The sequence below is a fragment of the Marmota marmota genome, unplaced genomic scaffold (genome assembly GCF_001458135.2).
Source record: "Marmota marmota marmota unplaced genomic scaffold, marMar, whole genome shotgun sequence".
Taxonomy (NCBI): domain Eukaryota; kingdom Metazoa; phylum Chordata; class Mammalia; order Rodentia; family Sciuridae; genus Marmota; species Marmota marmota.
This window is the reverse complement of record NW_025999842.1, coordinates 34,657,020-34,675,185: the sequence shown is the minus strand read 5'-3', so window position 1 is coordinate 34,675,185 and position 18,166 is coordinate 34,657,020. Positions and strand designations below refer to the sequence as shown.

The 18,166-nt window shown below is 36.5% G+C and overlaps 1 protein-coding gene across 1 annotated transcript; it reads left to right on the top strand.

The window, feature by feature from the left end:
- Positions 1 to 10,858: 10,858 nt before the first annotated feature.
- Positions 10,859 to 13,777, top strand: Tspyl1 (TSPY like 1). The gene has a single exon (XM_015500445.2). The coding sequence runs from the start codon at positions 10,961 to 10,963 to the stop codon at positions 12,227 to 12,229; it is 1,269 nt and encodes a 422-aa protein (XP_015355931.1). The 5' UTR covers positions 10,859 to 10,960; the 3' UTR covers positions 12,230 to 13,777.
- The last annotated feature ends 4,389 nt before the right edge of the window (positions 13,778 to 18,166 follow it).

Here is an 18,166-nt window from a genome sequence, read left to right as displayed (position 1 = left end):
TTCATTGAAACTTATAATGCTGAATACAAATATCTTATTTAGTCTTCATAATAGGCTTATAAAATATGTATAATAATTTTCATTTTATCTGTAAGGAAACTGGCTCCAACTGATGAAGTGACTTGTTCAGAGTAAAAAGCTGGTGAGTAGTGGAGCTTGAACCTGAACCAGCTGCATGACTGGGTTGGCAACTTATGAGAGTAGGCAGACACATGACATCCTTTGGCTTGATTTAAATATTGGAAGCCATGGGACTGGGGTTGTGGCTCAGTGGTAGAATGTTTGCCTGGCATGTATGAGGCACTGGATTCCATCCTCAGCACCACATAAAAATAAATAAATTAAACAAAGGTATTGTGTCCATCTACAAATATATATATATATATATATATATATATATATATATATATAAAATGATGAGATGTGGCATGATCAACATAGCTGATTTTATATATATATATATATATATATATATATATATATATATATATATAATCATCAAAAACCCAAAGCTGTCTGAGAAAACTACTTTGTAACAATTACTGATTAGTGGGAATAAGTGATGTTTCAGTGTAAATTATAAGAATGTTTAATTTATAGCAAAAGACTTTTCCATAGTTCTTCCAGCATAGACTAGACCCAACACTTTTCTTAAAGACCAGTTGCTCCCTCTAGTGAAAGTCAATGGGAATACCATATCTAGCAAGCATTTAAAATTAAAAACACATTCCTATGGAAGAGTTATAGGATAGTGGCAATCTAAGGGAGTATTTTTTTTCTTTTCCAGAACTTAACCAAAATTGGGTTACCATTTCATAAAACTTCATAACCAAGGTAGCTTGAACCATAGCAAGACATACCTGTATCAATCTCCCTCCATAGCTGTTGTATCAACAGGTATAACTTGCTCACTACTTTATCATTTCTTATAGTGTAGACATGTTAATGCCTTTACATATTACAACAGACAACACTATAAGGTACTTTTATTTTTTCTTTCGTAAAGTTAAATTATATTGAGTTTTTCTATTTATGTGTGTAGGTGGGTTATAGTACCTGTGAATTTCATTTCAAGAAAGTAAAGACTGTTTTAGAGATATCTGCTATAAAAAGGTGGTATTTTGTTTGATGGGATTGAGAATATACTGAATTTGGGGATCTTAGATAACTGTTTTTCTTCTAAACATGAAGAAAATACTTGGACTCTTTCTTTAAAAATATTAATATGCTTGTGAATAGAGGAAAGGAGAAGAGGCTAAAATGTGCATCAATTTAACATTAAATAAGAATAGTTTATACTCTTAATTTTAAAAAGTGACTTCACATTTTGACATGTATGAAGACTGCTATGTATGAAGAAACCAGAGTTACTAAGAGGAAGAGCACAAGTAAGCCCTAAATTGCATGGGACTACTCATAAGAGAATTGCAGGAATTCTGGGAAGGAATATTAATGACTTATAGGGTGGTTAAGGAAAGCTACCCTCTGGAGGAGAAAGAATTTATCAGTTACTCTACATATAAACTTAGTTAATTTATTTAACCTCTCAGTGTTACTATTTCTTCTTTTATTATCAAAGTTGGCAATTCAATGCTTATAAAATGCTTAGCACATTCTATAGTTTGTGTTAGGTTTGTGGTGGATCTTAGAGAATGGGCAGCAGCTGCTTAGAGAGAGAGAGTTTATCAGGAGAGCCTGTGTCATGTAAAAGAGACAAATGAGACTTTTAGGACCAAAAAGATTTTAGAAAATTGTACATTACAGTTCAATTACAATAAGAACAATTTTCTGTGGCAGATGGAAATCATATATGTAATTTTTTCTTGCATGGCCAAATAATTCTTTGAGCAAGTGAGCCTTAGTGCAGAATGGAATTATGGATATCTCTTCCAAGTAACAATTCTTTTATTTTTTAAAAGAGCTGACAGAGAGCATACATACCTGCTTTTCCCTTTAAAGTCTTTGCCCTTCATTGGCCCTTCTCTTGAGCTCTTATTAAAAATGTTCATAAACTGAGTTCTCCATCACCTATAATTTAAAAAAAACACAATTACAATCTAATGTGATTTTCAGATCATTAAAATTAAAATAATTTAAACTTTTCTTTATTTTTCTACATATTCAATCAAGTATTTCTTATCACATTTTCAACATATTGAAGAGAAGGAAGAGCTCCTTCAAACTGTCTCAAAGTTACCCAGGAAAATTACATTCAGCAGACCCCAGAGCATATTGACACACATTACCTGTAATTGGAGTCTTTTCTGACATTATCAGTAAGAACACTAATAAGAGAGAGAGTTGTGCTACTCAACCAAGATGGTATGGGGTGTGTTTTAGTCAGCTTTTTTGCTGCTGTGACTAAAAGACCCACCAGAACAATTGTAAAGGGGGAAAAGTTTATTTGAGGGTTTAAGGTTTCAGAAGTCTTAGTCCAAAGAAGGCTGGCTCCATTCCTCAGGGCCTGTGTGAGGCTGAATATCATGGCAGAAGAGTGTGGCAGAGGGAAGCAGCTCACATGAAGATCAGGGAGCAGAGAGATAGGTCTCCACTCTCCAGATTGAAAATATATACCCCATTGCCACGCCCCCAATATACCACTTCCTCCAGCCACACCCCACCTGCCTCCAGTTACCACTCAGTTAATCCCAACAGGGATTAGTTCGATGATTAGGTTGAGGCTATAACCCAATCATTTCTCCTCCAAACCTTCTTGCATTTTCTCATATGTGATGTTTTGGGGGAAACCACATGTAAATCATAATGGGGTGTCTGTCCAGACCAGCTTCTCCATGTTGAAGGTTTCCTTTGGCTGACATTGGACCCACAGCTGCCATATAAAGTACTTAGTGTTCCTGAGAGTATACCTTTCACAGCAGTCTTAAAATTTGCAGCAAGTGCAATTATTACCAATGATAGAACAGAAAGAAATCCTGCACAGACTTCTAGAAATGTTTTTCTAAAGTATATTCAGGATGTATTCCTAGAGAATTATTCCTAGAGATTGTGTTTAAAGTTGTTAATATCTGCTACTTGGAATATATGATTACTTTTCAGAATAAATATTATTAGTATTTTTGCTGTTGTAAAACTGAAATCAGGCATTTAAAATACTATGAAAACACCAAGAGCCAATGAAACAATGAAAGGTGGACTCTTGTCCCTTCTTTTTCATGCGCTTCAGGTGAAGAGGAAATAGGAAATGCCACAGAAGGTTATAGAGTGGTTGATTATCATGTTGCAACAAAAATAGGGAGTTATTTGTGGAAAATAGATTATCCAACAGTGTTTTTTTAAACTGGAGGGTGATTATAATAATTCTTCCTGAGAACGTTCAGAAATTTACTGAATCTTATATATTTCTATTTGAGTTAAAAATGTAAAAAAATTATGAATTACAGATGGCACTTAATACAGATAGCATCTGACTACAGACTCATAGTTTGATTCCTAAATGTATAGTTTATAATGACAGCACAGACATATCTGATGGTTAACTATCTTGATATTTTATCATTGAGGTTTTTAAGTTTCAAAATTCATGTGTTATATAAACTTTAATTTAATATCAAAGAACCAAATAGTGGATTTTTAAATCAATCTATTTTAATATATCTTTTGAGACAGAAATCCTCTAGAAACAATTGTCTTTTGGAGGATAGTATTTCTGAGTAGCTTTCAGGAAGAGAGTATTATTACAGAGAAAATCTGAAGATTATAACAAAGCTTAAAGAAATACTGATGAAAAATTCTGATGAATTACACATTGAAGACCTGATTTTTAAAATGTTTTTTATTTGCTCTAATTAGTTATACATGACAGTATAATGCATTTTGACACATTATACAAAAATGGAATATAACTTCTCATTTTTTGGTTGTACATGATTTAAAGTTACACATATCATATATGTACATAGAGAAATAATATCGGATTTATTCTACTATCATTCCTATCCCCATACCCCCTCCCCTCCCTTCACTTCCCTCTGTCTAATCCAAAGTACCTTTATTTTTCCCCCACCCTTTGTTATGAATTAGCGTCTGCATATCAGAGAAAACATTTGGCCTTTGATTGTTTGGGATTGGCTTATTTAGCTTAGCATAATATTCTCCAACTCCATCCATTTACTGGCAAATGCCATACTTTCATCCTTCTTTAAGGCTGAGTAATATTCCATTGTGTATATAGACCACCTTTTTTTTCCCCATTCATCTGTTGAAGGGCATCTAGGTTGGTTCCATAGTATAACTATTGTGAATTGAGCTGCTATAAACATTGTGGTGGTTGCATCCCTGTAGTACATTGATTTTAAGTCCTTTGGATATAAACCTAGGAGTGGGATAACTAGGTCAAATGGTGGTTCCATTCCAAATTTTCTGAATAATCTCCATACTGTTTTCCAGAGTGGTTGCACCAGTTTGCAGTCCCATCAGCAATGTATGAGGTACCTTTCCCCTCACATCCTCACCAACATTTATTGTTGCCTGTATTCTTGATAATTGCCATTCTGACTGAAGTGAGATGGAATCTTGGTGTAGTGTTTTGTTTTGGTTTTTAGTTGTATATGAACACAATATCTTTATTTATTTATTTATTTATTTGGTGCTGAGGATTGAACCTGGTGTCTCATATGTGCTAGGCAAGTACACTACAACTGACCTACCACCCCAGTCCCTCAGGGTAGTTTTGATTTGCATTTCTCTAATTCCTAGAGATGTTGAACATTTTTTTTTTTTGTATATTTGTTGATCGATTGTATTTCTTTGAAGACCTGATTTTTAAGGAAGTGCTAATATTTCTCACCCAAGTGGATAAGAATCCAAGTAAGGGAAGATGAGAAAGCTTTGATGACCAAGTTCTTGCAAGGAGGAAAGCAACAAAAGAAATGGTGAAGAGGAACACAAAACCATCACAAAGTGTCACAGAAAAAGCAGCTGGTTGGATAGAGCTACAGAGTATATGATAGAGAAAACTGAAAGGGAAAAGAAAAACTTGAATAGTCACAGAAAGCAATTAGAGAAAGCAAAGTATAGGCCTTTTCAACATACAGATTTAAAAATACCCCTTATGACAGTACAAAGAATGATGTGCATAATAAAAGATTTTATTTTACCTTCTGGAGGAAATCAGTATCTGTGCACATATTGAAAGGTGAAACGAAGGCTCACTGTGATTCAGAATCATTGCTTGATTTAAATGATGAACTCTCTGGAGGCAGGGCTTATTGTCTTGTTATGTTCTTTCTATTGCTGGAAATGTAGTTGGCTTTCAATAAATATACTCTGTGAATTACTCTTGAAAAAAGAGCATTAATTACACATATAGACATCATAATAGTAACTTTGATAAATAAAGCTATATTTTTTAGGACTGATCAAAGCTTGACACTCTTTTCTACTTAAAAAATAGAAGGCATATTTGGAGTAATAAAAATATCCACTTTAGGCTATATTGAATTATGCCAGTTTCAAGATAGTAGGTAATTTCATAGCAATTGGAAACAAGCAGAACTTGTGAAAAGTCCTATTATTAAATCTCATTGATATGAAAAATAAGTACACCATGCATTATAAAATCTATATACATTTCTTTTTTTCTGTTTAATTTTTTAATTTCTTATTTTTAGTTATATATGACAGTAGAATGTATTTTGACATATTACACATATCTAGAGTATAATTTCCCAATCTTATAGTTGTACATGATGTGGAGATGCATTCTCTTTTCAGGCTAAAATTTTGCCTTTATTGTAGTGCTTAACTCCTTTTATTTTTTTTACTTTATTTGCTTTTCTATTTATATTGATTTTTAAAAATAAATGACAGTGGAATGCATTAAAATTCATATTACACATATAGAGCAAAATGTCATACCTCTGGTTGTATATAAAGTATGTTCATACCAATTCAAATATTCATATATGTACTTTGGATAATGATGTCCATCACATTCCACCATCATTGTTAACCCCCTGCCCCCTCCTTTCCCCTCCCACCGTCTGCCCTATATAGAGTTCATCTATTCCTCCCATGCTCCCCCTCCCTATTCCACTATGAGAAAGCATTCAGCATTTGTTTTGGCGGGGATTGACAGGGACACAGCCACATCAATGTTTATAGCAGCACAATTCACAATAGATAAACCGTGGAACCAACCTAGATGCCCTTTAGTAGATGAATGGATAAAAAAAGTGGCATATATACACAATGGAATATTACTCAGCAATAAGAGAGAATAAAATCATGGCATTTTCAGGTAAATGGATGGAGTTGGAGAAGATAATGCTAAGTAGAATCTATATACATTTATTGCAGGGAAAAAAAATAAGGCCTGGGATCACTACTTTGGTTTGTCCAGAAATAAGAAAAAATTGAAAATGCTATTAGTTTGAGACTTTGCTTTATAAATTCACCCAAATATGTTGGTCTTTTAAAGGTTTATTTAATATACACTGTGACCACATTTATATAAATTATTTGTAAAACAAAATTGTTTCTATGGATTCCCATGCTTTCAAGACTTTTATGTATGTATGGAAATCCATTTTCCTAAGACATTTTTTTACCATATACAGCAGCACTTTGGTTTGCCAGTAGCAGAAAGGCAGAAGAGCAGAGTGACAATCCATACATCCATTCTCACCTTCTCATCTGCAAACACCAAGTTGCAGGCAGAAGACACTATACTCTGTTCATTTGCTTTTTTATTTAACACTTTAATCATCTATGAAACACTCTGCAAGGCAAGTGGGAGGCACTTGTCCTCCCATAGCTCAGTCCTCTATAATCTATTTTGTGGTATGTTGAAACTTTAATTTTGTCTTTCTGTGCATGGTTTAAATATATTTCTGGTCTTGATATCCAAAGAGAGGCTCAAGCTGTAGTAAGCCAAAAACTGTTAGGCAGGATGTCAGGGGAAGGAAGGGGCTGCTGTTAGAAACAACTTGAGGTATGCATAGACACAACCAAACCTTGCCCCCTGCTGTATTCATTTCATATTGCATCTGTAACAAGTTTACCAAAAACTTAAAAGCTTAAAATGACAAAAATTTATTATCTTACAGTTCTAGAAATAAATAAAATTTATTTAATTTAATAAAATCAATGTGTTTTTTTGGGGATACTCAGAGGATAATCCATTCTCTTACCCTTCCAGCTTCTAGAAGCTATCTTCATTCCTAGGATTTTTGGCTCTGTCCTCCATCTTTAAAACTGGAAGCATAATATCACAGCATCTACTTTCTCCACCTAGCCTTCCACTCCTTTGTTTGTCACATCTTCTCTAAAACTCCTGCTTCCTTTTTATAAGAGCCATTGGAATTTCATATGGCATATCTGCTTAACCCAGTATAATCTTCCCATCTCCAGATTCCTATATTAATCATATCTGCAAACTCTCAGGTAAGGATTAGAACATCGATACCTTCCGGTTCAGTTTATGATACAAGGTAAATCTAGTTTTGTTTGTTTGTTTGTTTTTTGTTTTTTTCGGTGCTGGGGATTGAACCCAGGGCCTTGTGCTTGCAAGGCAAGCACTCTACCAACTGAGTTATATCCCCAGCCTGATACAAGGTAAATCTAGTAAAAAAAAAAAAAAAAGTTTACCTGTTTTAAACCTTGAATCAATTAGGAACATGTTGCACATGTTGCATTCTACAAGTTTTTTTTTTTTTTTTTTCTATTTTAAGGTCGTTTGGATCTTCCATTTTAACTGGTTTTTCCTCATAAATCGATGGTGGGTGTTCTCCCACTGATATATATCTGGAGCCTTGTAATTTTTTAAGATACTATAACAGGCTATTGCCATCAGTAATATTGTCTTGCTTTATTCCTGTTCCCTTTCCCATTTCCAGGAGACTACCTTTACTCTGCACCCCAGAGCATCTTGCCTTCAAGATAAGAATAGGCCAGGCACTAGGAGTTACTCATCTGTAGTCAGCTTCAAAACACCAACTGCCAGACTCAAGCTCCTGTGAAACACTGATTTCTGCATGTAGCCTCTGATCCTCTTATAAATACTCTCCATTTCTCCAAGGACTTGGAACCTCTTTGGGGAAATGTGTTGCTCAGCTTTTTTGCCACTGTGACTAAAAGACCTGACCAGGACAATATTAGAAGAGGAAAAATTTATTTGAGGGCTCATGGTTTCAGAGGTCTCAATTCATAGGCAGTTGATTCCATTCCTTCGGGCTCAAGGATGGTGGAGAGAAATGGCTCATATGATGATCAGAAAGCAGAGAGAGAGAGACTTCACTTGCCAGATACAAATATACATCCCAAAGCCAAACTCCCAATGTCCCACCTCCTCCAACCACATCCCAGCCTTCAGTTACCACTCAATCCCATCAGGTGATTAATTCACTGACTGGGTTAAGGCTCTGATAACCCAATCATTTCTTCTCTGAACCTTCTTCCTTTGTCTCACATGTGAGATTTTGAGGGACACCTCACATCCAAACCATAACAGAAAATTAAAACATCTTCCTCCTTCCAGGTTGCTAACATCTTCAACAAACCTATACTTCTTTGTCCCCAACAATTGTCTTTCCAGCACTGGTTTTCCTTGGGGAAGCTTCTGAATATGGGTTCAGTAACAATAAATCAACAAACTAAATTAACCAGAGACACCAACATTCCTCTCAAAAGAGCTAATTGCCATGGATATGTACTTCGTTAGAGCCAAACGTTCATACCTTATAGAACTAAACACATTAATAAATTAGTAGCTTATGGGCTGGAAAAAGCTATCAAATCCTCTTTCCTCCAGTGATAGGACATGGAGCAAGATTTAGCAAATTGATCCTGATTTTATTCCTCCTGATATTAGCATCATGAATTCTTTAAAAAAATTTTTTGTTATTATTTGTCTTTTTAGACATATGAAAGTAGAGTGTATACATGGAGTATCACTTATTCTAATTAGGACCATATTCTTGTGATTGTACAAATGTGGAGTTACCCTAGTCAGGTATTCATATACAAGGATAGGAAAGTTATATCTCATTAATTCTACTATCTTTCCTATTCCCCTTCCCACTCCCTTCCCTTCATTCCCCTCTGATCCAATGGATTTCTATTCTTTCCCTCCCCACCCTCCCTTGTTGTGGGTTAGCATCCACATATCAGAGAGATTATTTGGGATTAGTTTATTTCACTTAGCATGCTATTCTCCAGTTGCATCCATTTACCAGCAAATGCCATAATTTCATTCTTCTCTATGGCTGAATAATATTCTATTGTGTGTGTGTGTGTGTGTGTGTGTATATATATATATATATATATGTGTGTGTGTGTGTGTGTGTGTGTGTGTATACATACATATTCTAGTGTGTGTGTGTATATGTGTGTGTGTGTGTATATATATATATCACATTTTCTTTATCCATTCATCTATTGAAGGGCTACCTAGGTTGGTTCCATTGATTTGCTATCGTGAATTCAGCTGCTATAAACCTTGATGTGGCTGTGTCACTGTAGAAAGCTGATTTTAAGTTTTTTGGGTAGATACTGAATAGTGGGTTAACTGGATCAAATGGTGGTTCCATTACAAGTTTTCTGAAGAATCTCCTTATTGCTTTCCACAGTGATTGCACCAATTTGCAGTCCCACCAGCAATGTATGAGTGTACCTTTTCCCCCATATCCTTGCCAATATTTACCCTTACTTGTATTCTTGATGATTGCTGTTCTGACTGGAGTAAGATGGAATCTCTGCATAGTTTTAATTTGCATTTCTCTAATTGCTAGAGATGTTGAACATTTTTTTTCATATATTTGTTGACCATTTGTATTTCCTCTTCCGTGAAGTGCTTGTTCAATTCCTTTGCCCATTTATTGACTAAGAGTTTTTTTTTTTCTTTATTTTCTGGTGTTAAGTTTTCTAAGTTCTTTGTACATCCTGGTGATGGATGCTCTGAGGTGCAGATGGTAAAGATTTTCTCCCATTCCTCAGGCACTCTGTTCACATTATTGTTTCCTATGCTGTGAAGAAGTTTTTAACTTGACAGCATCCCATTTATTGATTCTTGGTTTTACTTCTTGCTTTAGGCTCCTGAGGAAGTGCATTCCTAAGTTGACATAAAGGAGTATTGGGCCTACTTTTTCTTCTAATCTGGACTAATGCCGAGATCCTTGATCCACTTGGAGTTGAGTTTTGCAACTCAACTCTTTTTAAAAATGTTTTTTAGTTGTCAATGGACGTTTATTTTATTTATTTATATGCGGTGCTGAGCATCAAACCCAGTGCCTCACACATGGTAGGCAAATGCTCTACATTGTGCTTTGACCCCAGCCCACAGCACCAACTCTTAATTGATGCGGTTTATAGATTGAGTACCAGCGACAAATATACGCATCACTAGGGGTAAAAACCTGAGAAACTTTCTTCCAGTAATGTTAAAGGCTAGAATTCATATTTTTATGTCATTTGTATTTAAGAAAAGGAAGCTATTTCGCCATTTATCTTAGTTAAAAATAAAGACACCGGCCATATTATTTCCATATGGGCTACTAGGAAATAGATTCACTTTCCTGCCTCAAAAAAACCCTGAAAAATCAGAAAAACATTTGTTGTCTTCAGACACTGGACAGCAGGCAGGGTAAGGACCATGATCACCTACAACTGCCCCAGCTAACTTTCCGGGGCCATTTCCAGAAGCATTACAAGGAGAGTGTTCACAGCCTTCGATCTCTGACACACTTATTTACATAAACAAAACTGCAGTTCCAACTGGTTAAATTGACAGAAACCTTAAGCAGAAATATACCCCAGCTAGCCGGAAGCGGCAGAACCAATCGGGACACCAGCCAGTTCTCGCGATATAGCGAGATCTGCATCCCTGACGTCACCGCCCCGGAGAAGCTGGCGGTACCGAGGGTGGGTGGGGCAAGCGGCGTGTGTCTGAAGGCGGCTTCTGTGAGGAAAACAGACTTTACTGTGCTGTTGGTCTGTTACCAACATGAGCGGCCTGCATGGGGTCGAGAAGACCCTTCTCCCCGAGACCCGCAGCCTCACTATCCCTGACGCTGCCAAGGAAGACCCCGACCAGTGCCTGACGCTCCGCGGAGAATCGGAGGCGGCTCCGGCGATGGCGGAGACAAGTGAGGCAAGCGTGGAAACGGTCGCGCGCCCATCGCCTCAGCTTTCAGAGGACGGGGGTGTACCCTGGGATCCCGCGGACGGTGCCCCGGCTCCCCAGATCCGAGTAGATGGTTGTCGCGGTCACCTGGCGACCAGAGCCCAGCAGGAGGAGGCTCTGCCTCTCACGGAGGGCCTGGAAGCTGCCTCTGAGTTGGTGGCTACCGTTAGCCGTCCGAAAAGTGATTTTCAGGGTGAGGAGAAGGCCCTGGAAACCTGTGGTGCGAAGAGGTCGGGGTCTGAGGTGATGGTGGAGGCGAAGGTTCTGGAAGCCAAGGCTGAAAAGGGCTCCATGCCCTCAGTAGCAGTGGGAGCGGAGGAGAGGGCTGAGGTGAAGGAAGGAGTGGTGGAGGAGGCGATGGAGGTGGAACAGCCCGCAGGTGGAGAAGTGGAAGCCGTGGAGGACAGGAGAGTGGTGGAAGAAGCTGAGGAGGCAAGACCCTGGCATATGGATCTCCGCATGAACCCCCTGGAGGCCATCCAGATGGAACTGGACACTGTGAATGCTCAGGCTGACAGGGCCTTCCAACAACTGGAGCAGAAATTTGGGCGAATGCGTCGACACTACCTAGAGCGGAGGAACTACATCATTCAGAATATCCCGGGCTTCTGGATGACTGCCTTTCGGAACCACCCCCAGTTGTCCGCCATGATTAGGGGCCAAGATGCAGAGATGTTAAGGTATGTAACCAATTTGGAAGTGAAAGAACTCAGACACCCTAAAACTGGCTGCAAGTTCAAGTTCTTCTTTCGAAGAAACCCCTACTTTAGAAACAAGCTGATTGTCAAGGAATATGAGGTCAGATCCTCCGGCCGAGTGGTGTCTCTTTCCACTCCAATCATGTGGCGCAGGGGACGGGAACCTCAGTCCTTCATTCGCAGAAACCAAGACCTCATTTGCAGCTTTTTTACTTGGTTTTCAGACCACAGCCTTCCAGAGTCTGACAGAATTGCCGAGATTATCAAAGAAGAACTGTGGCCAAATCCACTGCAGTACTACCTTTTGCGTGAAGGAGTCTGTAGAGCCAGACGTCGCCCAATAAGGGAGCCAGTGGAGATCCCCAGGCCCTTTGGGTTCCAGTCTGGTTAACCTCTGTCCTTGGGAACACTGCTGCATAGGTTTCCCGCACCTCCTCCTGTGCTTGGGCAAGATCAGTGGGTGTGCTTTTTTTTTTTTTTTTTTTGCTGAACTTTCTGTACCCTTTCTTCTTTCTTGATATTTAGTTCTTTCAATATCAAGATTGAGAAGACTGTCATGGACCTTTTCTCCACTTCCACGTGGCCTCCATACTATTCTGTATTATCACATTGCATGGCTACTAGCACTTCTAAGCCAAGCAAATCATGCTGTAGGATTGCACTACCTTTACATTGCTTAGACTTTTCCCCAGAACTTCTGATCTGGTTACTACCACTTGGATTTCTAGTTTTGTCTGGGAACACATTCTACTCACCCTGCTCTGCTTCTAGCAGTAATAGGCACATGATCTGTGGACAGTTACTGGGCATTAATGATGTGAAGGGAGAGCAAGAGTGGACCACTTGTTCTGTGTGATTTATACTTCTCTATTGCTTTTCCTGCATCCTGGGTTACCTTTTAGTGTTGCCTGCTATTGGCTATGCCTACCCTCCTTGGTTTTTGCTAAGGCTCCTCTCTCCCTTTTTCTCTTAGTTATTGAAGAAAAAATAATTCAGAAACAGTTGCAAAAGTAAACTTTTTAGTTTATTTTGCATATTAAAATTTCCAGAGATAGAGAGGTTGCCCCGTAAAGTAGAATATTAGAGCTTTGATCACCCTTCTGCTCTCTTCCCAATAACCAGCCCCTTTGGCAAGTCCTAGAGAGCTTAAGGGAGAAAGCACTAGATAGAAAGAAAAGTGGGAGTTACTTTATAAAGGGAGAACTAAAGAGATTGTGAAGGGTGCTCTAAGCAATGGAAACTAAAACTCTAGAGGCATAAATGAGCCAGGTAAAAATTTGGGTGAGACTGAACTGATTTGAGAGCCTGAGTCTTACTCTGTCAATGGTGATGGCAAGAGAAATATTTTCTCAGGATTGCCATTAAAAAATATCCCAGGAGTTTGGAGTGTTACATATGTTGTCTAGACAAGAGTTCTTGAAAGGAACAGTAAAATTTGGAAGCTTTCTGTTTTTATGTGATCGGATGTATTTGGAAGATAATATTGTGTCCTTATTTCACTACAATTTAGTAAAATCTTGTTATTTTCTGTTTCTGTTTATTAGAAAAGTTGAGCTGTACAGGCTTTCTTTTGCTTAATTTGATAATATTTGGAAGAATAACAGTCAATTTTCTGTAAAGTATTGACTGTTTACAAGTTTTCAACTTTTTTTTTTTTTTTCCCCTTTTATTACTGTACCTTTAGAATCATAGTTTGGGTAACTTAGTCTTTGTCAGACTTGTCAAATTATTGCCTTCCTGGAAAATAATCTACAAAAAATGTGTGGCTTGATAAATTATTTTGATAATGTGCTCTGCTAACAATTTAGTAATTGATGTGTCTCTTTCCAAATTGCATAAATAACTTGTGAGATTACTCTGTCAAATTAAAGGTGTACCATTGGCATATTTGTTTTCCTTTATATGCATGATGGTAAAATAAAAGCATGCCACTCTGGTAGATTTCTTATTTTTTTACCCTGCCCATGAACATGCTTGAATGAAATTGTTCAAGCTAATGACATACTATGAAATTATTAAAATTCTTAAATGGACACAGTAGGCATTATCCCCAAAGTAAGAAAACAGAGCACTTTCAGGTAAGGAGTAATGGTTGCTGCCATTTTTTTTTCCCCCTTAAAATGTTTACAATTGCAACTGCTTACTCAAGATGTCAGGGTTTTTTTTTTTGTTTTTTCTTTTTATTTGTTTTCTTTTAATAAAGCTTGTGTAGCACCATCTCCCTTTCACTTCCTCAGATTTTCCATTTCTGACCTCATACATGATATGCTCAGGTCATTTAGACTGTTCCTTGTATTCATTTGTGAATTTAATAAGCAAACATTCAGAGAGTCCCTATTATATGTGCTACACAAATTCTATTCCCATACTTCCTCATCTGTACAAAACATATTGATTTTTCAAACTTTCTTACCACCTTCTTCTATGTGTCAAATTCTTTAAGGTCTGTCCTGGTAATTCCCCTGCACTATAGTCTTTCTGTTGTCAGCTGGGAGATAAAATGCTTCATTTTTTAAAAAATTATGTACTGTACTTCGTACGAACCTCTGTTCTAGAAAATAACATAACTATTCATTATTGTGAATTCCACACATTTTTATTAAAACATTCTGTTAGTGCCTGGAAGAGAAAAAGAATAAGCAGATAAATTCCATTCCTTTCATTGCTATAGAATTGGGGAAGCACTGATATGCAGATAAATGATAAAGAGTGATATAGTATAATAAAGAAACAAATACTTTTTTTCACTTATCATCTCTTACTAGTTTAGAAACCTTGTGAAAATAGTCTTTTACATCTTTCACTACATCTAGCATTAAAGTTTTACATATAGTTGTCAACAGATAAAATACTGAATGACAGAGTGAAAAATTTAAATGGGGAAAAAAGAGCAAAATAACCTGGTGCCCAGAAAGCTTAATGAAGTAATGAAGTTTTTGTGCCTTGCCTTGGGTAAGAACAATGTCAAAAAGATTTGCAGTGACTTGTAAATAACAATTTCTCAGTAATTAGAAAAGGCCCATCTTAACCTTTAATCTTTCACCCACCATTTTATTATAACATTACTTAATTTTGGATAACCTTTATGTGATTTGTACATTTTAAAGTAACTATCGAATTTTAGAGCCTAGACATGATGCCTAATACCTTTAACCTCCAGTGGCTTTTGAGCATTTGGAATGTGGCTGGTCTAAAATGAGATCCGCTACAAATATACACACTGGTTTTCAAGACAATATAGGATGAAAATTTTTTTCATATTGATTGCATATTGAAATAATATTCTTGATGTTGGATTAAATGTATTAATAAAATTAGTTTTCCCATTACATAGGACAACATGACTATATTTCTTAAGTGAATGTCTCAAAGCATGCAAAATATTTGTAAAATTTAAATGTGTTCACCAACAAGTGGAATTGTGTAGTATGCAATGGCATATCAGGAATAAAAATGAACAACATGAGTAAGTCTCAAAAGCATGTTAAGTGAAAGATACCAAACAAAAGAGTAGTATATTTTATATGGACTTTTAAAAATGTACTTCTCAATTCTAGGCCAAAGTTGGTCTAAAGATTCTTTTAACCTCCAAACTAAGAGGTGTGTAAACTTATGTTCCCTGAAATGAAGTCTGCTCAGGACATACTCAAAGATAATCTGTACCACACTCCTGAGAATCTTTGAGCTTCCTTTTCTATTTTTGAACATTAAAATGCCTACAGGTTACCTTTGACTTCCTCAGTTCTAATATGCTCCTTTCCTGGGTAAAAGCAGGGAATCACAAAGGTGGTCTCAAGCCTAGCAGCCTTAACACCATCTGAATTTGTTAGAAATGCAATCTTTAGATTCCCATTTCTGCCTAAAGAATTGGGTTGGGCCTTTCATCCAAGTTTAATCATGCTGCAGGTGATTCTGATATGCTAACATTTGGGAACTATTGCCCTAAACTCAAACTGCTTCTGCTTTATCTCCATTTGAATCAGTTTCCTGAATTATGCTTTCATTACAAACAAATCAAGACATTTATGTCTACTATTAATCACAAATGATCAGACATTAGGACCTAATGATGTAGTTGAGAGGTGGAGCATGTGCTTTGCATGGGTTATGGGATCCCCAGCACCACAAAAAATAAGGGGTATCCTATGTGAAGCAGGTATTGCTGTTGTCGTAATTATGACAATCCTTTTTAAAAAATTGCTAGATACATCAAGAATTTTGATGTATACTCACATTTTATAATTACATAGTTTCTATATCATTGCTCAGCAAATAGAAATGTATTGCCCAAGATGTAAGTAAAGGGCTCAGGTAGGGGTTCTCATTTCAAGTTTAGACATCTTGCACCATCCTGCAGCAACCTGTAACAAAATTTGCCATTAAAATTCTAAAATGGGGGCTGGGGATGTGGCTCAAGCGTAACATGCTTGCCTGGCATGCGCGGGGCGCTGGGTTCGATCCTCAGCACCACATAAAATAAAGATGTTGTGTCCACCGAAAACTGAAGGATAAACATTAAAAAAAAAAAAAATTCTTTCTCTGTAAAAAAAAAAAAAAATCTAAAACGGGCTGGGGATGTGGCTCAAGCGTAACATGCTTGCCTGGCATGCGCGCGGGGCGCTGGGTTAGATCCTCAACACCACATAAAAATAAACAAAATAAAACTATGAAAAAAAAAATAAAACTCTTTTAAGTATAAATAACTTTACCTTGGTTGTATTATTCCTAATCCATTCATGAATGGCTTTTAAAAGGAATACATTTATCTGTATAAAGATAATTGAGGGTCCCTAGATCCTATCAGATCATAAGTGTTTTCTATCTGTAAAATGTAATTGTTGCTATTTCTGCCTGAATTTAATTGAACAGAATGAACTAAAGCAGTTCAAATATTTAAATTCTTGTAGAATTTGACTGCTAAGATGTAAAGAATTGATACCATTAAGAAATGTAGATGATACATGTTTATTGGAGTTTATAACAAGCACTTAGAATTTAATTCTCATCCTCTTCACCAAACTCCACTTTCACATAGGACAGTACAGTTCAGAGTTATGTTAAGGCTCTATAAATAGGTGCATGGTAGCTTCAGTGCTGTTGTAATCAAACTTATGTAATGGCTAAACATGAGTTTACCCTTCAGGCAGTTTTGGTGAATCTTCTAATTTTATCAGTACTGAGAGGGAAATGTAATAATTTCAAGATAAGCACTGGACTTAAATTTATGGGGCAAGAGTAGGCCTGTTTATGACCATGTGGCTCCCAGAAATATTGTTTATATCAGATGGTTTTCTGGCTTATTTTACTTGGCATGACATAGTCTGCAGTTCCATCCATGTACTGGCAAATGCCATTATTTCATTCTTCTTTATGGCTGAGTAATGTCAAAATACACTCTACTGTCATGTATATCTAAAAAGCACAAATTAAAAAAAAACTGACAAGAACAACTTAAGAGAATGAAAAAAAAGAAATAGTGTTTATTATATGGAATCATATTCTGGTACTGTTTTTCATGAATTGTTTTCTCAGGATTTTTTTTTGAGAGAGAATTTTTTAATATTTATTATTTAATTTTCGGTGGCTACAACATCTTTATTTTTTAAAATTTTTATGTGGTTCTGAGGATTGAACCCAGCACCCTGCGCATGCCAGGTGAGTGCTCTACCGCTTGAGCCACATCCCCAGCCCAGATTTTTTTCTTTATATTTATTTATATTTATATTTTTCTTCATTAAATGATAAGCTTTATGAGGGCACAGACTGTGTCTTTTCTGTCTCATGTTTTTAGCCTGATAGACATTTAATTGAAATGTGATTTCAGATAGTGGCTGTGTCCAAGTCTTGATCTAATATTGGTGAAGTGAATGTGTAATCCAATCTTATATGCAAAGATATTCAGGTCAGACAAACTTGATTTGAAATATACATCCTCACTGTCAATATGATTTTTGAGTAAGCAAGTCTGCTTAAAATTAGATATTAAAAGCATAATTTTAAATGTATTTTTAATATGGTCTTTAATGTGATATTATGTGGAAGAATGTGGCAAGCACATAGTTTCAGCAATAAACTCTTTTCCCCCCAATCAACCCATAATACCATATGTCTAGATAACTATAACACAGCAGACAAGAGTATTATTACTATGTCCTAAGGTTTCATGTCAGTTCATATTCTGATTGGTCCAGTTCAGTTCTTCAACAAAGCTTTCACTTAATGATTCATTCTACAGGGATGTTATTTCTGGAACTTATATAAACATACAACTTCATAATAGAATTTGGCATTGGTTTTATACTGCCTGCAAAGTAGTCTATTTAATGTA

Excerpts from the sequence above, each read along its gene's own strand:
- Tspyl1 (XM_015500445.2), top strand. The coding sequence starts at position 10,961 with ATGAGCGGCCTGCATGGGGTCGAGAAGACCCTTCTCCCCGAGACCCGC.